Source organism: Phacochoerus africanus, chromosome 4 (assembly GCF_016906955.1).
Source record: "Phacochoerus africanus isolate WHEZ1 chromosome 4, ROS_Pafr_v1, whole genome shotgun sequence".
Lineage (NCBI taxonomy): Eukaryota > Metazoa > Chordata > Mammalia > Artiodactyla > Suidae > Phacochoerus > Phacochoerus africanus.
The window spans coordinates 8,408,862-8,428,851 of record NC_062547.1 but is presented as its reverse complement, the minus strand read 5'-3'; the positions used below and the strand labels follow the sequence as shown (position 1 = coordinate 8,428,851).

General features: G+C 49.8%; 1 protein-coding gene across 3 annotated transcripts in view; it reads right to left on the bottom strand.

The window, feature by feature from the left end:
* The window catches only part of PLAAT3 (phospholipase A and acyltransferase 3), a 29,510-nt gene extending 10,586 nt beyond the window's left edge, over window positions 1–18,924 (bottom strand). The window contains exons 1-4 of one of the 3 annotated variants that reach the window (XM_047775449.1): window positions 18,700–18,924; window positions 18,134–18,211; window positions 5,945–6,047; window positions 3,196–3,464 (exon numbers count right to left, since the gene is read on the bottom strand). In XM_047775449.1, coding sequence (XP_047631405.1) covers window positions 3,196–3,464; window positions 5,945–6,047; window positions 18,134–18,148 — 387 coding nt within the window. In that variant the 5' untranslated portion in view covers window positions 18,149–18,211; window positions 18,700–18,924. Of the gene's footprint in view, window positions 1–3,195; window positions 3,465–5,944; window positions 6,048–18,133; window positions 18,212–18,423; window positions 18,623–18,673 lie in introns of those variants that run through there. The other 2 variants (XM_047775451.1, XM_047775450.1) reach the window with 2 other exon arrangements.
* Window positions 18,925–19,990: the final 1,066 nt, after the last annotated feature.

Genomic DNA, 19,990 nt, shown 5'->3' with positions numbered 1-19,990 from the left:
GCAATACCTTCAATTTTTTTTTTTTTTCTTTTTCAGCTGCCCCTGTGGCATATGGAAGATCCCTGGCCAGGGCTGAATCCAAGCCGGAGTTTCATCCTACACCATAGCTGCAGCAACTCTGGATTCTTAACCCACTGCCCTGGGCCAGGTACAGAACCAGTATCAATAACCCACTGTGCCACAGCAAGAACTCCCAAATTTTAGAGAAAAAAATTATTTTCAGCCTAGAAGTCAACCAAACTATCAATCAAATATGAGGATAAAATGAAGATCTGAAAAACAGGCATGAAAGTTCTTTTGAAAATGCCTTCTAGGGGAGTTCCCGTCGTGGCTCAGTGGGTGAAGGATCTGGTGTTGCCATGAGCTGTGTTGTAGATTGCAGACTCAGCTTGGATCCCGCGTTGCTATGGCTCTGACGTACGCCGGCGGCTATGGCTTCGACCCCTAGCCTGGGAACTTCCACATGCCTTGGGAGCAGCCCAAGAAATGGCAAAAAGACCAAAAAAAAAAAAAATGCATTCTAGAGCTCCTGCTGTGGCGCAACAGGATCAGCGGCATCTTGGGAGCACTGGGTGACAGGTTCAGTTTCCATCCTGGCACAAAGGTTAAGGATCTGGGGTTGGCACAGCTGCGACTTAGGTCAGGACCACGGCTTGGATCTGATCCCTGGCCTGGGAGCTCCATGTGTCTTGGGGCGGCCAAAAATGTGAAAAATCAAAAATAACATAAAATAAAATGCATCCTTTCTCAATAATCGATTACAGGTGGTATTCCACCAAAACAAGGGAGCCACCCAAGAAAGAGAAAGATGTGAGCTATAGAGGATAAAAGCGCCAATGCAGGCGAGATCTAGGATGCTAAGTAAAGAGAGAACCCAGGCTGAGGAGCACGCATCAAATGTGACTCAAGTGTTTTGAAGGCTATTATCCCCAGTAGATATATGTGCTAAATGCCATCATCCCCCGGATGCCTTCTTGTGGCATCACCTTTGTAACCTGAGTAATGAGATTCCTCTCGTGGCCCTGCCCACTGACTTTCCCAGATGGAGGTTCAGGGAAGCTGAAACCAGACTGTGACCCAGAGACTCTGGGACTCTTCGCTGGCAGGCTTGCCCTCTCCTTACCTACCTAGGCATCTTCTTGCTAATTCTCAATTTTTATAGCAATCACCTTTCACAATCATATATAGATATATTTATATATACATATATGTAAATATATGTTACGTATACATATATTTGTATACATTTTAATATATGTGCATATGTATTGAATAATAACAACACAATTGATTGAAGATGAAAAACAAGAGACCACCCATTGGAAGACATCAACTATCCCGTCACGGAGAGCAGGACAAACTGACCCACACGGAGGTCGGTGTAGTAAACACAGCAGGTTATCAGCAGCACGAAGGAAGCTGAGTATGGCCTTTGAGGGGGTGGTGACTGCCTCCCCATCAGGTCACAGACAGGCCAGTGGACCAGACACTGGGTGAACCAAGAAAAAGAATGAAGATGAAGACAATTACGACTACTTCTACTATTACAATTTATTAAGTGCCTTTTCTGAGTTGCCATCTGCGAAGCATAAAGATGCTCTGGAGTTCCCGTCGTGGCTCAGTGGTTAAGGAATCCGACTAGGAACCATGAGGTTGTGGGTTCGATCCCTGGCCTTGCTCAGTGGGTTAAGGATCCGGCGTTGCTGTGGCTGTGGTGTAGGCTGGCAGCAACAGCTCTGATTCGACCCCTAGCCTGGGAACCTCCATATGCCGCAGGAGTGGCCCAAGAAATGGCAAAAAGACCAAAAAAAAAAAAGCTCTTATTTAATTCCCACAGTAACCCTCCAAGATCAGCATTATCACCTGCACTTTACCAAGGGTTAGAGAACTTGAATAAATCTCCCAAGGTCATAAAGCTGGCAAAAGGCGGAGCCTCGATGCAGCCCAGGTTCACCTGACACCCGGAGCCGTGCTCTCGACCACCACACTGACCAAAGAAGGAGAGACCAGGGAGTTCCTGTCGTGGCGCATCGGAAACAAATCCCACTAAGAACCATGGGGTTGCGGGTTCGATCCCTGGCCCCGCTCAGGGGGTTAAGGATCCGACGTTGCCATGAGCTGTGGTGTAGGTCACAGAGGCACCTCGGATCCTGTGTTGTTGTGGCTCTGGCGTGGGCTGGAGTCTACAGCTCCAATTGGACCCCTAGCCTGGGAACCTTCATATGCCATGGGTGCAACCCTAAAAAGCCAAAAAAAAAGAGAGACCAGATCTCGAAAAATAAGAAAGTAATGAAAATGAACAACCTGACAGATCTTAACCCTTAACCTCATTGTTCACTGAGAGAGAAAAAAAAATCATACTCTTTTGCATCAATAGGGCATCTAAGAACTTTTCCAAACAGTATTCTCACAAATTATTTATATATAACATATAAATTATTTCTATGTAATATATAAATATATATCACATAATATATAACATGTTATATATTATACACACACATACACACACACACACACACACACACAGAAATGGAGGGAAGGAAGCAAGAGAAAATGGGAAGAAAGTTAGCTACCCAGGAGAAAAAAGATTCAAAAGAGAGGCCATGGGCAAAATCAACTAATTAAATAAACAAACCTGCACCCCCCAGGGGCCTGCCGGACGGCCCCTTGGGTTATAGCAGGGCTGAGCGCGCGGTGAACTTTATAATCATGAAAAGCCCTGCCAGACAGACCTGGGCTTCAAATCCCACCTCTGCTACTTATTAGTCCAGTCGCAGGCCACTCTCAGGAAAAGCGACAACGCAGTTTTGTTTGATGAAATGAATGGCCATCGACAAGGCACGTAAGCCCGGTAAGCCTCAGTTTCTGCATCTGTAAAGCGGGATAATGACACCTGCCCCTGGGGCTGTGGGACGGGACCATCTCAGGACCTGGCAGCCAGGGAGGGCTGGACAACCGGGCTGGCGGTGATGGCTGCGCCCACGCCCTCGCCAAGACCCGGAACCCCAGTGGCCTGCAGCACCCCTCTCCCCACCCGCCACCCCCTCCCCCCGGACATCCTCCAGGGCAGGGACTTGTTCTGCTAGTCCCTCTGGGTTTTGCCCGTCTCCACCCAGCCCAGCCCACACCGATGTCCACGTCGCTTGAGGAAATGGTCAGGTTCCCAGGGACGCGGACACATCCCGCACACACCTGGTCGCTGCGGGCGACCCCGTAGCGCAGCTCGTTGACAAAGTGCTCGCAGTTCTCGCTGGTCAGCTTGTAGAGCACCTCCTGGCCCACCAGCTCCTCCGCCCGCTGGACGATTTTGCTGGGAGGCAGCGGTGAGTACTTGCCATCATGCTTGTTGTTGACCTGGTACCGGTCTCGCCCTGCCACCTCGTACAGCAGTTCCTTCTTCACCAGGGCCTTGTCGGTCAGCGCGGACATGAGGCTGGCCGCGCCAGCTCCCGCAATTTCGCCTGTGGATTAGGATGAGAAACAGAGAGATTGGCCCTGGGGAGGCCCACAGGGGCTCAGAGGGGCCCCCGGCCTGGCATCCAACCTTCCACCTTGTACCATCCATAAGGGGATGAGCAGATGTGGAAGGGTCAGAGCTGTGTGGCTTTGAATAAGGCACTTGTGGTCTCTGGGCCCTGGTTTCCGAATCCAAGATGAGGAGGAGTGGTGTTCTACGATTTGTTGTGATTTTTTTTTTTTTTTTAATCTAGAGATGTTGCCCTTCTACACCCTGTGACACTTTTGGGGCTTCTTGATTGTGCAAATACAGGCCCTGAGCACACCCATCTCCCTAGGAGAGTGTAAGCCTCTTGTGATCTTATCAAGGCTACACTTTCTTGACACACACAAAGCTGATTGCTGCAGAAAAGGTAGATGGATTTGCAGAAGGGGTTCCCATCCTTCTTGGAGCAAAGGGACCAAAACCCCATAGCTGCTCCTGGAAGGGTGACACCAGGGAGGTTCAGTGGGTACCAGCACTGCCCTCGCCAAGGCTGAGGGGCTGGAAGGGGCAACCGATGTTCAGAACTGAACCTGCCTTGAAGAAAGGGATTCTGGGCTCAATACAAGGACCAGGGTTGGGAGTGGGGGCCGGGGTGCGGGGAGCAGATGCCAGCACCGACACTGAGGATCCCTCCCAAGGCAGCCCGCCTGCCCGGTGTGGGGAGGGGTACACTTTGGGCATGATGGCCCCAGGGAATATCACGAGAGGAGGCTCCCTCTCTGTCAAAGAGCCTCTAGAGCCCTGAGTGGATCAGGAATCCCCAGGCCTCTTCCCCGCTGGGGAAGCATGAGACGGGCAGGACCTGTCTCCCAGTGGGACACCATGTGACAGCAACTAGCAATGGCAGGAGGGGCTGATCAGACGCAGGTCCTGTTCCGCCAGGCTTTGCAAAGAGGACAAAACCCCTTTGCCTGAGTACAATCCTGAGATTGTAGCCAGTTGGAGGAATTCAGACTTGCTACAAATAGGGCCAGAGGTGCCTGGGAAAACCCACCCAAGGAAACCGAAGGTGGTGCTGTGTTTGAACCCCAAGTTGGAGGTGAAGGTCAGCATGGAGGCTGGACCAGGTGAGCTCCTGAGCCTCATCCACCTTCAGCCCTTGGGCAGGTGGGTGGGTGGCAGGGCTGGGACTGGGTCGAGGCAGCCAGGTGTCCAGAGCACAAAATTCCAGGAGGTACCATTCTCAGGGATGCAAGTTCAGCGTCAACACCTAAGAGTGAGGGCTTCCTTACACTTCACACCCTGGGTGCCCCCCTGGTGACTGAGAGAACAGCCTGACAGTCTCTAGGTTCTGACTGGGGCCCCATCCCTGTGTGGTCTTGCCATGTCACTTAACTTTGCTGAGCCAACACTGGGAATCCACAAATATAAACTAAAATTGATTCACAAACACACATCAACAAAGTCCCTTTTCAAAGAATTATTTGACGAGTTCCCGTCATGGCTCAGTGGTTAGTGAATCCAACTAGGAACCATGAGGTTGCGGGTTCGATCCCTGGCCTTGCTCCGTGGGAACCTTTAGGGCCATGGGTACGGTCCTAGAAAAGACAAAAAAAAAAAAAAAAAAGATACACCCAAGCGTGACCCCACCAGCCACACGCAGAACAGCCCACGGCTGGAAGCAATCCAATGTCCACCCGCAAAAGAAGGGATGACAAACTGAGATACATCCATGTAACGGAAGACACACAGCGACGGAAAAGGAAGACCTACCGCTGGTCACAACACCCGACAGCCCCACAGGCCCAAAGAAAGAGCCAGATGAAAAGAGCACAGGCTGTGGGATTCCTCTTCCCTGAAGTTCCAGAACAGGCACAACCAACCCACAGCAAGAGAACCTAGAATAGTGTTTGCCTCTAGGAAGGGAGAGAGGATATTAAAGAGGCACGAGGCCAGGGCTTTTAGGAGAGTGGGAATGTTCTAGATCTTGCTCCAGGTCATTGTCACATGGATGGATACTTTTTTTTTTGTCTTTTTTCCTTTTCTAGGGCCGTACCCACAGCATATGGAGGCTCCCAGGCTAGGGGTATAATTGGAGCTGTTGCTGCCGGCCTACACCACAGCCACAGCAATGCCGGATCCTTAACCCACTGAGCAAGGCCAGGGATCGAACCTGTGTCCTCATGGATACTAGTCAGATTTGTATTCTGCTGAGCCACGACGGGAACTCTCTGAATGTGGTTTACAGAAAGTCATATAAAATACATAAAAGCAGACCCACCTCCTTGGAAGCCCACCTTAGTCCCTGTACAGAACCCCTGGGGTTCCAAGGAGCGGAGTTTGAAAACCATCGCCCCACCCCAGACTGTCTTCTGGCAGCCCTCAGGAACCAACCACCAGTTGAGGAGCGAGAAGAATATTGGGGTCTGCTCTACCCACAGCTCCCCCACCTCCCTCTGCTCCCAGCCCCAGCTCAGTGGGGGCCCCAGGCACCCTTACTTGGGGGAGCCAGGTGGACCACATATCCGTCGCCAACGTAAATGGCCCAATGTCTGTAGAAAGGGCGGAAAATCTCAATGAGGTCTCCAAGCTGGGGCTCTGGCTGCAAAACCAAGAAGAGGGCTGTTAGAAGGGGTACGAGACCGGGGAACCAGGGCCAGGGTTCACTTAGGAGGATGCAGCTCAGGGGCCGCCAGCTATCAGCTCACCGGGACATACTCCCAAGCCCTGTAGGGTCAGCATGCTGCCAGTCCGACTTCACAGGCCTGTGTCCCAGACCTGCAGGGGCTCTAGGCCTGCCCACCTTCACTACAACGTGCAAAGTGCAAACCTAAAAGGCTTCTCCTTCTTTTCTTTTCTTTTTTTTTTTTTTTTTTAGGGCCGCACCTGTGGCATATGGAGGTTCCCAGGCTAGGAGTCTAATCGGAGCTGTAGCCGCCGGCCTACGCCAGAGCCACAGCAACGTGGGATCTGAGCCGCTTCTGCAACCTACACCACAGCTCACGGCAACGCCGGATCCTTAACCCACTGAGCAAGGCCAGGGATCGAACTCACAACTTCATGGTTCCTAGTCGGATTCATTAACCACTGAGCCACGACGGGAACTCCATAAAAGGCTTCTTCAATAGCTGGGGTTTCTGCCTTGTTGTCGCTATTCTAGGAATATTATTTACTGAACTCTTTACTCAGAGCCAAGGGCTCTGCCAAGTCTTTTACAGGCATAGCTCAATAAATTCACACAATCGTCCTGAGGTGAGCAGTGCTGGGAACCCCAATTTATGAATGAGGAAATCAAGGCTCATAGTTGCAAAAGAATGTTTGCAAAGCCACACAGCCAATGAGTGACACGGCCGGGACACAATGCCAGGCTGCCTGATTCCCAGGCCCAGGGTCTCAGCCACCACAGACAGTCAGGCAAGCACCCGCGGTTGTTCAACTACAGCTGCCCACTTGGGGACCCTGCCAGAGGCTGGTAGATGCCACATGTGTGGCCATAAAAAGCAAAAAAAAAAACCCTGCCATTCAAGCTAAACCTATAAAACCCTTTACTTGCCCCTTTGAAGACAGGGCACAGTTCTGAAGCATCAGCCAGCGGTGGCCTCCTTTGCCTGGCAAAGCAATAAAGCTGTTTCTTCTGCTTCACCCAAAAGTTTATCTCTGAGACTTAATTGGTGCTGGTGCACAGAGGCTGCAGGAACAACAACAACAACAGAAACAGAAGACAAGGGGTCTTGCAGGGACCCGTGAGGACAGAGAGCCGTGAACGGAGGACGTGAAACTTTCACACGCTTTCACTTCACCTCTAACTAGAGAAGCAACTACTTCATGATGCACAAGCCGACCGAGCTGCATCAAAATGAAGCACACAGGAAATCAAGTTACCAAGACAGAAGTTTGAGAACTCCCGTCCATCGCCGAATTTCTGCCTCTGCGTATTTTTGCACGCAGGCAAAAAAAAAAAAAAAGGCTTTTTTACATGTGTTAACAGTTGTGGGAAATGTCAAAAGAAGAATATTTTGTGACACATGAAATTATCTGCAATTCCAACTTCAGTGTCTGTCAAATTTTATTGGCACCCAGCCACTCGCATCATTGGCACGATGGCTGAAGCTGCTTTCTCGATACAGCTGCGGAACGGATGCAACAGAGACCAGAGACAGTCAAATATTCCCTCTCTGGCACTTTTCAGAAAAAGTTGGTCGGACTCCTGTTATAAAAGGATCGATGGGGGAGTTCCCGTTGTGGCTCAGTGGTTAACAAATCCGACGAGGAACCATGAGCTTGCGGGTTCGATCCCTGCCCTTGCTCAGTGGGTTGAGGATCCGGCGTTGCCGTGAGCTGTGGTGTAGGTCGTAGATGCGGCTCAGATCTGGCATTGCTATGGCTGTGGTGTAGGCCAGCAGCTACAGCTCCGATTAGACCCCTAGCCTGGGAACCTCCATATTCTGCGGGAGTGGCCCTGGAAAAGGCAAAAAGACAAAAAAATAATTAAAACATTAAAGGATCAATGGAGTTCCCATCGTGCCACAACAGAAACCAATCTGACTAGGAACCATGAGGTTGCAGGTTGGATCCCTGGCCTGGCTCAGTGGGTTAAGGATCCGGTGTTGCCATGAGCTGTGGTGCAGGTCGCAGACGCCGCTCAGATCTGGTGTTGCTGTGGCTGTGGTGTAGGCCAGCAGCTGTAGCTCTGACTCGACTCCTACCCTGGGAACCTCCATATGCCACGAGTGCGGCCCTCAAAAAGCCAAAAAAATAATAATGATAATAAAAGGATCGACAGTGATCCCTCCCCTCCCTCCACTTGATCTCCAGTCCTAGAAATCTGGTTGTATCCTGCTGCCAGGTGGTTCTTTCTCCCCCGCCCCCAGGAACAAAGTGAGCCAGGGAGAAGCCAGAAAATCTCTAGGGCCCGGTAACCAGGGCGCTCCCACACACACAGGCGACAATGGCAAAGTTGAGACGCTGCGCCCACGGGATTTCAGAACAAAAAGTCTTTATACGCGTCACAAAAGCAGAGCTCCAAAGAGCTGTGTCACAGCCATTTTCCTTAGCAAGCAGATTGGGGAACAATCTCTGGCTTCCACAGTTCACATTGGAAAAGCAACCTAAACAACCATTAATAAGGGCCAATTAAATAAATTTTCTTATAATCGTATGTGCACACAGTCAATCGAGAGAATGGGGTGGATTTATATCACTCTATAACCAAAATAATTGAAGAAAGTAAGTGCAAAGCAGACTCTTTTTGCTTAAAAAACATTTTTGTACATTTATAAATGAAATGCATTATACACCATATGTAAACTGAGGAAAATACGTCTAACTGTTGTATATTATTTGCAGTGGGGGTGGGGATTCAGAGACTTTAACAAGTTATTTTGTTTTTATCAATGTGAATTATGTTTATAATGAAAACTTTTAAAAGGTTTTTAGATGGTAAAAATCCTTCACACTGATGAAACTGCTGTTTTTGGTTATTGGGGTTTTCTTTTTCTTTTTCTTTCTTTCTTTTTTTTTTTTTTTAAGAGCTGTACCCGCAGCATATGGAAATCCCCAGGCTAGGGGTCGAATCGGAGCTGTAGCTGCTGGCCACAACCACAGCCACAGCAACGCTGGATCCAAGCCATATATGCAACCTACACCACAGCTCACAGCAATGCCAGATCCTTAACCCATTGAGCAAGGCCAGGGATCGAACCCTCATCCTCATGGATAGTAGTCAGGTTTGTCAACCGCTGAGCCACGACAGGAACTCCAACTGCAGTTTTTTAATTGAAAAAGGTGGATGTTAATCTGTCACCAAAACCTCTTGAAACCATCTCCCATCTAAAGCCTAATATTTACCATGTTCATATTGTTTAAAAATCAGTAAGACTTATGTGTAACATATAAAACCATAAAATAAAATGTAAAATAATATAGATGGATATGTATCAGATCATGGAATAGAGAACGACAGTCTAACGATAAAGTCCAAAGAAAAAGGCATAAAATAAAAAATTAAAATCATCTTTATGATTGGAAGTTCCTCTGTGGCTCAGCAAGTTAAGGATCCCACATTGTCACTGCAGTGGCCCAGGTCTCCACTCTGGTTCAGGTTCAGCGCCTGGCCTAGGAATTTCCACATGCTGAGGGTGAAGACAAAAAAAAAAAAAAGTACCTCTGATTGAAAAAATGCTAAACTTCTTATGAGTAAAACTTTCTATCATTGCCTGTTATGTTCATACTCCCTTTTTTTGTTCTGTTTTTTGTTTGTTTGTTTGTTTGTTTTGTTTGTTTTTTGTTTTTTTGGTCTTTTTGCTATTTCTTGGGCCGCTCCTGCGGCATATGGAGGTTCCCAGGCTAGGGGTCGAATCGGAGCTGTAGCCACCGGCCTACACCAGAGCCACAGCAACACGGGATCCGAGCCGTGTCTGCAACCTACACCACAGCTCACGGCAACCCACTGAGCAAGGGCAGGGACCAAACCCGCAACCTCATGGTTTCTAGTCGGATTCATTAACCACTGTGCCACGACGGGAACTCCCTGTTCTGTTTTTTTAAGGCTGTGCCTGTGGCATATGGAAGTTCCCAGGCTAGGGGTCAAATCAGAGCTGCAGCTGCCGCCCCTACACCACAGCCACAGCAATGCCAGATCGGAGCCATGTCTGTGACCTAGGCTGCAGCTCATGACAATCCCAGATCTTTAACCCACTGAGCAAGGCCAGGGATCCAAACCACAGTCTCATGGATAATAGTTGGGTTCATTTCCACTCTGCCACAGTGGGAACTCCTCATACTCCCTTTTAAGAGAACAGGTCCAGGAGTTTCCATCATAGCGCAGTGGAAACGAATCCGACTAGGAACCATGAGGTTATGGGTTCGATCCCTGGCCTTGCTCAATGAGTTAAGGATCCGGCATTGCTGTGAGCTGTGGTGTAGGTTGCAGATGCGGCTCGGATCCTTCGTTGCTGTGGCTGTGGTGTAGACCAGCAGCTGTAGCCCTGATTGGACCCCTAGCCTGGGAACTTCCATATGCCGGGGGTACAGCCCTAAAAAGCAAAAAAAAAAAAAAGAGAGAGAGAGAGAGAGAAAAGGTCCACCCACAATGCCGGTTGCCCAGGCAGCCATGTTTTATACCATGTGACCACTGCATCCCTGCCAGAGCTGGACCAGAGGCAGGCACAGGCCCCCAGGCAGGTGAGCATCCTGTGATCCTCCATGATAAGTGGAGCTGAGCCAATCAAATCCTCTCTCTTTCTCTCAAAAATCTGAACCAAGTAATGAGAGGGGAAAAAGACCTTTTGGCAGTAGGGGCTACAATTGAAAAGGCATGAAGAAGAGGAGGCAAGAAAGACCCCAATGAACCACAGGCTGGACCAAGGGTGGAAAGAGAAAACACCCAGTCTGACCTGGTAGGAGACCCCTGTCAACAGTGGGAGAGAAAGAAGCAGGTGTATCGAGATCAGCTAACCGAGTGACTTCGATGATGGCTCACTAAGGAGAGGCACTAACTCCAGCGCTGAGGGCTGGGACCTCCCCCCAGCCCCTGGGAGGTCCAGCCTTGTTACAGCTCCTGTACTTAGATTTTCAAGAGAATTCCCTTAGCTCTGTACATATGTCCTTACAATAAACCTAAATGGGCTACTTGCTACTTATAACCAAAAGAGCCAGACCAGAAGATTCCATGCACTGAAAAGACTCCAGAAACAGACTACTGTAACAAACTGGAAGAAAATGACAGGCAAACAATTAATAGCTTTCATATATAAAGAATTTTTATGAATCAATTAAAAAAAAAGATTTAAACACCAAAATAGAAAAAATGGAGAAAGGGTATATAAAAAAGGCTATAGGGAGTTCCCTTTGTGGTTCAGTGGTTAATGAACCTGACTAGGATCCATGAGGATGCGGGTTTGATCCCTGGCCTCACTCAGTGGGTTAGGGATCTGGTGTTGCTATGAGCTGAGGTGTAGGTCACAGGCACAGCTTGGATCCCATATTGCTGTGGCTGTGGCATAGGCCAGCACCTATAGCTCCCATTCGACCCCGAGCCTGGGAACCTCCATATGTCTACATGCCACAGGTGTGGCCTTAAAAAAAAAAAAGGCAAAGAAAAAGCTATAAATAAAAGGATATAAATAAGATCATAAATAATCTTAAAAGGAGAAATACATATGGAGTTCCCATCGTGGCGCAGTGGTTAACGAATCCAACTAGGAACCATGAGGTTGTGGGTTCCATCCCTGGCCTTGCTCAGTGGGTTAAGGTTCCGGCGTTGCCTTGAGCTGTGGTGTAGGTCGCAGACATGGCTCAGATCCCGAGTTGCTGTGGCTGTGGTGTGGGCCGTCGGCTACAGCTCCGATTAGACCCCTAGCCTGGGAACCTCCATATGCTGGGGGAGTGGCCCAAGAAATGGCAAAAAAAGACAAAAAAAAAGAGAGATACATATTACCACTAATATAAGAAAACATATTCTATCTCACTTAATCCAATAAATGTAAATTAAAAACTGGCTTGGGGGAAATTAAAATACTAATCCTAAATATAAGAAAAGATGCGGAGTTCCCGTCGTGGTGCAGTGGTTAACGAATCCGACTAGGAACCATGAGGTGGCGGGTTCGATCCCTGCCCTTGCTCAGTGGGTTAACGATCCGGCGTTGCCGTGAGCTGTGGTGTAGGTTGCAGACACGGCTCGGATCCCACGTTGCTGCGGCTCTGGCATAGGCCGGTGGCTACAGCTCCAATTTGACCCCTAGCCCGGGAACCTCCATATGCCATGGGAGCGGCGCAAGAAACAGCAAAAAGACAAAAAAAAAAAGATGCAAGTAAAACAGACACTCCCAATCACCACTGACAGGAGTATAAATCAGTACAAATTTTTTTTTTGTCTTTTGTCTTTTTAAGGCCGCACTCTCAGCATATGGAGGTTCCCAGACTAGGGGTCGAATCAGAGCTGTTGCCTCCGGCCTACACCACAGCCACAGCAACACCAGCTCCGGCTGCAGGCGTAGGTCACAGATGCAGCTCGGATCCTGCATTGCTGTGGCTATGGCACAGGCTGGCAGCTACAGCTCTGATTCCACCCCTAGCCTGGGAACCTCCATATGCCTTGGTGTAGCCCTAAAGAGAGACACACACACACAAAGAAAACCACTCAGCAAATACCGCCTGGCACATAGGCAGTGTTCTGTAAGTGGCAGTTTCTACTGTCACTGTCCTTGACATTTTAATTATTTTGGATACGGAAGGTCACAGACAGCTCCAGAACCAGCCGGAGACCCTGCAGCGGCTGCGAAACCCAGGCTGAGAGCAGGTTCTCCTTGTTCCCAAATCACATGTTCTGGTGATTGTGGAAATCCCTGACCTCATCCCCCTCATTTCTGATAATCGAGGAAAACATCTAGAAGCATCTGATTTAAAAACAAAAGCAAAAACCTGAAGTCCAGCGAGGGTGCTGAGAAGGGACTTTCCCGGTAGAGTTGGGAATTTTGATGCTAAGGTTTCAGGAAGAAAAGAAACCTGTGAGGGAGTTCCTGCTCTTTCTCTGAGGTTAAGGGTTCGATCCCTGGCCTCGCTCAGAGGGTTAAGGATCCGGCGTTGCCACAAGCCACGGCTCAGATCAGGTGTGGCTGTGGCTGTGGCTGTGGCATGGGCTGCCAGCTGCAGCTCCGATTCAACCCCTAGTCTGGGAACTTCCATATGCCATAGTTGCAGGTTCGATTCCTGGCCTTGCTCAGTGGGTTAAGGATCCAGCATTACTGTGAGCTGTGGTGTAGGCCGGTGGCTATAGCTCCGATTAGACCCCTACCCTGGGAACCTCCATATGCCTCGGGAGCAGCCCAAGAAATGGAAAAAAGACAAAAAAAAAAGAGAGAGAGAGAGAGAGGGAGGAAGGAAGGAAGGAAGGAAGCTTCGAGGAGCTTGCTATCAATCCTGTCTTTCTGAGGCTGTGTTTTCAGAAGAGGAGGCCCCTCTGCCTCATTGCTGTGTTACCCTCAGGAATCACTTAACTTCTCTGAGCTTCTCTGGTAAAACAAGGCCATTCAGACCCATCCTGCAGGGTTTTTGTGTGAGGAATAAATGAGATAATGGGGGTGAAAGCTGTAAAACCACTTAATGCCAATGAGAGAGTTGAGACCCTGTGCCCCAGCTTGGGTGGGTGCAAGGAACTCAGGGTGGGGGGGCAGACTCCCCAGCCTCAGGCCCAGAGAGAAGGTAGAGAAGGGGTTGAGCTGACACGTCACCTCTTCCCTTGCCAGCCTCTGGAAAAGAGACAGTGACAGCTCCAATGGGCACCAGGTCCAGCCCCAGCAGCCAAAGCACACGGATACCCTGGAAAAAGGAGGCAAATCGCTGCCGCCCTCCCAGGCTCTTGACCTCCAAGCCCTCAGCCTGCTCTGCAGGTGGAAGCTCACCCCACGGGAACCAGGACTCCCCCTGAGCTCATCTGGGAACCACCGCCACTGTCACCAGGCACTACTTGGGGTTTTTCACAAGTTACCTGGAATCTTTACAGCAGCCCCCTTTTGCCAACCAGAAAACAGCTCAGAGACAGGAGAACTCCCTGAGGAGCAGAGTCAGAATACACAGCAGGTCTTTCCTGAATCCAAAGGCCACGTTCCTCTCACTGTCGCCACTGACATCTGATAACCACCGTGGCGGGCTCTGCCCCGGCATCACTGGACTCCAAGCCCGAGACACCCTTGACCGTTCACTGGCCTCTTCCTACTGTTCCCTCAATGTCTCCACCTCCTCAAGGCGCTCTTCCCACCCCCCAACCCGGCAACGTGTTGCTGCTGCACCCAGGGCGCTGTTTCTCTGATGGCTGTAATTGCTGAGCTGAGCTCAAGGGAAGCAGAGGTTTGTGGCTAGTCCACGGCCCTGCTTCCTCCTCAAGCTCCTCCCAGGCTGGGGCCCCTCCAGAGCACGGATGAACCCCCGCCTGGCCTGAAGCATCCGCTTCTCCCCCTCCCCTTTGCACCTCGACTAACTCCACAGAGATCTGTCTGAACGTCAGGCAAATTTAGAGGGTCATAAAGAAGAAAACAAGGAATTCCCGTCGTGGTGCAGCGGAAACAAATCCGACTAGGAAACATGAGGTTGCAGTTTCGATTCCTGGCCTCACTCAGGGGGTTAAGGATCCAGCGTTGTTGTGGCTGTGGTGTAGGCCAGCAGCTACAGCTCCAATGCGACCCCTAGTCTGGGAACCTCCATATGCCGCAGGTGCAGCTCTAACAAGGACAAAAAGACAAAAAGACAAAAAAAGAAGAGAACAAGGGAGTGTAGAGCCAGAGTTCAGAGCAGGCCCACCAATTCCCTCATATTAGGGAGCCCTGGGTTCTCTTTATTATTTTTCCTTTTTAGGGGTGCACCTGCGGCATATGGAAGTCCCCCGGCTAGGGGCTGAATCAGAGTCATAGCCACCGGCCTATGCCACAGCCACAGCAAGAGCAACTTGACCACAGACCACAACTTGAAGCAACACCAGATCCTTAACCCACTGAGGGAGGCCAGGGATCGAACCTGCGTCCTCACGGATAATAGTCTGCTGAGCCACAATAGGAAGTCCTTGGGTTCCCTTTAAAAGATGATCACCCAGCAGCAGCCGCTCAACAAGCCACAGGTTTCAGGACAGGGTGGGTGAAGGAGGAAAGGAAAGCCCCTGGCCCACTCATTCTAAGGAAATTTAGAACACAGAGGGGAGAGAAACAGGCAGCGCTGGCCCCGACCAGGAGGAGGCCTCAGGGCTGGACGAAAGGTCTGGGAGGGCCTGTATGGCCGACACGCAGCCTGTCCATCCCAGGGAGGCCCAGGGAGCTGCTTCAACAACTGCTAACGCTTGTCAAGCCCTAAGAGCCAGGCAGTGGCACACCTAGAGTGGGAAAGCGAAGGCCAAATCCCCTGGGTGCAGACAAGCAGGGGAGAGTTATCCACGGAGAATTTTAAAATAATAATAAGACACACCCAAAGTCACTCTATTTATTATCGCCATGTGCCAACACTTTTACACAATGTCAGTGATACTGGTCTAAGTCCTAATTGACACAGTTCCTGCTGAGATTTAATAATATATACGTGAGCTTTATATTAGCACATTTTCATCTCTTATTCTTTTTTTTTTTTTTTGCTCTTTAATTCTTTATTTCTCTTTATTTTTCTTCACAGCATCTGTGCTATTTGATTTTATTTTTTAATTTTTTTTATAATAGTTTGTATTATTTCCATTACAGCGGGTTTACATTCATCTTATTCTTTAAAAATCCTGCTCTTCTACATGGATGCTTAATCAGAGACCACTCAGTTGTACACTCAACCCCCAACACACACAGACTCAGCTCCATGCATCTGTTCCAACAGAAAGTTCCAAATGGCTCAGAAGGGTTCAAGTTCAACTTTCACCCTAGGGTGTCAACCCCTGTGGTCCTACATTTTCCTGTTTTTATTATTTTTATTTTTATTTTTATTTTTTGTCTTTTTGCCATTTCTTGGGCCGCTCCCTCGGCATATGGGGGTTCCCAGGCTAGGAGTTGAATCGGAGCTGTAGCCACCGGCCTACGCCAGAGCCACAGCAATGCGGGATCCGAGCCGCATCTGTGACCTACACCACAGCTCACGGCAACACCGGATCCTTAACCCACTGAGCGAGGTCAGGGATGGAACCCAAAACCTCATGGTTCCTAGTCAGATTCATTAACCACTGAGCCACGACGGGAACTCCCATTTTCCTGTTTTTAAACAGAAGACAAAACGGTTTGCTCTCCCAGTACTGGACAAAATTAAAAGCACAGTGGTTGAAAGTCTGGATCAATTTCACCAAGAACTAGACTCTCATTCTAAAGCAAGGAGTTAAACTAACGTCAACCTTCACCACCATTCAGCCATTTTCTCTGGTTTTTGCAGAAGAAGAAAAACTTGGGACAATTTTGCCAAATAAGATACAAACTTATGAATTTTCTGGTGGAAACATTTTGGTGAAAATGTTTCAAATGTGGAGATTTGTTTAAGGCCACAAGAATTCATTTTTTTAAAGACATGGTATTGCAATTTCTGGAATTTACGATTAAACGGGATTTTTATGAATCTCTAACAAACGTATCCCAATGTTTAAGGCTTTTCCTATTTGTATATCTGTTGCTTCATGCGAGAGAAGTTAAAATTAATTTTTTTAAAAAAGTGTTCTTCAGTCAACTGTGAGCAAAGATGGATCAACAAATCTAGCTCTACTGAATGTTGAACATAAACTATGCAAAGACGGGGAGTTCCCGTCGTGGTGCAGTGGTTAACGAATCCAACTAGGAACCATGAGGTTGCGGGTTCGGTCCCTGCCCTTGTTCAGTGGGTTAACGATCCGGCGTTGCCGTGAGCTGTGGTGTAGGTCACAGATGCGGCTCGGATCCTGTGTTGCTGTGGCTCTGGTGTAGGCCAGCGGCTACAGCTCCAATTGGACCCCTAGCCTGGGAACCTCCATATGCTGTGGGAGCGGCCCAAGAAATGGCAAAAAGACAAAAAAAAAAAAAAGCAAAGACGATCAATTTTGTCAAAGTCAAGGACCGCTTTTCAGAAATGAAAGTTTCAAGACAGAAACTGTAATGCTATATTCACTACTGTGACCAATTGATACAGAAGAATGTTTTCTTCAAAAATGCATTCATGCAATCAAAAATGATTAATTCACTACGTCATTCCACTTTTCTCTATAACATTTACTTCATTTTTCATTTTTTAATTTTTTTCCACTGGCATGATTTTATATACAAAGCTCAGTAGAAGAAATGATACTGTATTTCTTTCCTGGCCATTAATTCTCTTCATTTCATGATAATTGCCAAACATGTTAGACAAAGGAGAGGGATGTTTTTAAATGACTGCCCCAGGCATCAAATATGCCAGCTACACCCTAATGCCAGGCACACCCTAATGCTAGGCACTGTGTGAAAGCCCTTTGCGTGAATTAAATCATAATCATAATCCCAATGGATTACAGCTGAGCACCTATGCGTGCAAAGTACCGTTCTGAGTACTTTGTGAGTATGTTGTGAGCCACACGGGAAGTCCAAGTACTACCTAAGTATGCAGTCATATCATTCTCCCTGTGGAGAACAGAGTGGATTTGAAACTTGATCCAGGTGCCACAAGAACACCATGCCAGGGGAATTTACCTGGGCAGTCTACTTCAAAAGTCAGTCTCAGAACCTCTCTGCATCCGGGTCCTGCTAGGTTGAAAGGAAGCACCAGCTAAGCCCCTTTGTGATTTCTGAATCCCATCACAGGTTAGAAATAGGAAAAGTGAGAGTTTGGAAATTGCTGGCAGGGCGGGTCATGAGGTGCAGCCACTGAGACCAGAAAAGGCTGCCTGGTCAGACCCAGGTGCCAGGGCAGCAGGTGCAGCCCTGGGGCCCTGTCCAGGGGTTCTGATCTGACTCAGGAAGGCAGCACAGGACCTTGGTGGAGCAAGTCTCCCCTTGCTGCCTCCCTGCTCCTGTAGGTCCTGCCTTCCTGGGGGCTTGTTTCCGGCCTCCAAACCTGCCCACCCAAGTATTCGCTCACTGACCCGCATCTGCCACCTGATACCCAGCGGCCAGCAGAGGTGTGGCCCCCTATCCGCAAGGACCCTCTCTCTCAAGTGATGACTCGGGCTTTGGGACAATGAGTCGCCACTGAAACACGGCCCCCATCCCTCGCCCACTCCTTCCCCAAACTTACAATCAGGGCGCGCATCTTCTCCGGCGATGTGAGCCCTCTATTTCAGGCTGGAGTTGACTGTATCAGCTGCAGAAATGCCTGTGCCAAGGGGAGCAGGGAATCATTATGTCACTAAGAGGACACAGCGTCTCCAAGACCCCAGGGAACCGTGGCTTCTGGCAGGGAGACCCTGCGCGGTTAGTCTCCGAGAACAACCGCCTCACTCCCTGCTGAGTCCTTCTGGGCCCTCTCCCTGCCCTTGCACTTGGCCGTGAAGGGATGAATCGTTTTTAGGGGGCAGGGAGGTTCACCTGATGCAGGAGAGGCTGGCGGCACGGGGGTCGAGAGCGCGATCGGTGTCGCCTGTCTAGGTGCGCCGCGTCCCAGAAAGTCAGTGGGGCGACCGGCGCGTCCCGCCCTCCGTCCGGGTGGGCGGGTACCGGGAGGCCGCTGCTCGCAGCTGCTCCCTAACTTGTTTACTCGCAGCGCACCCAACTTCTCCATCCCCCACACAGTCCCGGGCACCCGGGGAGCCACCCCAGGCGTCTCACCCTTCCTTACATGCGTGAATGCAGCCCTCCACCCACCTCGCGGACTTGAGAAGCAGCGCGGCCTCCCCGGCAAAAGGAAACCGGTTAAATGGCCGCAGAGTCCAGGCCAGCGTGAGGTCACCCGGCCCCTCCCAGTGTGACTAATTACAGCCGCGCGGAGCTCCCTGCCCCAGCGACAGGGACCGCCTGCTTCGGCCTCTGGGGCAGTCAGGCCAGGATGCCTCCTGTTCCCCCAGACCGTCTCCCCACAGCCTTCCATGCCTGGAGGCGCCCCCGGGACCCTGCTCAGGGCCACCTTGTCCTCGCCTCTTCTACGCACGCGCTGCGGCGCGCGCGGTATTCAAGAGAGGGTATACGCATCGCACTGGACTGTAATCAAATATCTCCTCCACTCTAGCCGCGTACACTGTGGTTTAAAACCAAGTTATGTGGAGGTTTTTTCTGGGATCTGTTGGATAACAAACCAGGAGAGGAAATGGCAGATAAGCGGGGGACTACCGCAGGGTTCGGTCCTACCCGCGGTTTTGGCATCTGCGGGGGCGGAGGGTGCTTTGAAGGTATCCCCGGGGACTTCTGTATATTACATTTTAAAGCTATTTAAAGGCAAGGGCTTAACAGAAAGTACTGAGTCTTAAGCCTTCAGATATCCCCCAACCCTGGCACAAACCTAGCACACAGTAAGCATTTCATGAATGAATGAATGACCAATCGCAGGCCTTTCCTCTGCACTGGGCTGTGACTCCCCAAGAGTAGAAGCAGCTCCTTCCTGTTCATCTCTATAGTCTTGCCACTTCCTGTCAGCACCCACCTAGGAATCAGGACCCGTGGGCCAAATCCTGGCCCTGTCACTTGCAAGCTGCTGGGTCCAGGGCACCCTTCCCTCTCTGAGCCTCAGTTGGTTCATCTGTTTGTTTGTCTTTCTAAGGCCACACCTGCAGCATAGGGAAGGTCCCAGGCTAGGGATCAAGTCAGAGCTGTAGCCACAGCAACACTGGATCCAAGTCACATCTGTGACCTATGCTGGAGCTTGTGACAAAGCCGGATCCTTAACCCACTGATCAAGGCCAGGGATTGAACCCAAATCTTCGTGGACACTGTATCGGGTTCTTAACCCCCCTGAGCCACAATGGGAGCTCCTGTTCATCTGTAAAACGGAATGGTGATAATATTGAACACCACATGAGATAATATATAAAAATACATTCCCCAAAGGGAGAGTAGCAGATGAAAGGAGGCCCATACCGTGGGAGCTGATGTCTGGCCTGGAGTAAGTCCTCACTCAAGACACCTGAGCCGTTGTTAACAGGAGTGACCCATGCTCATCAAC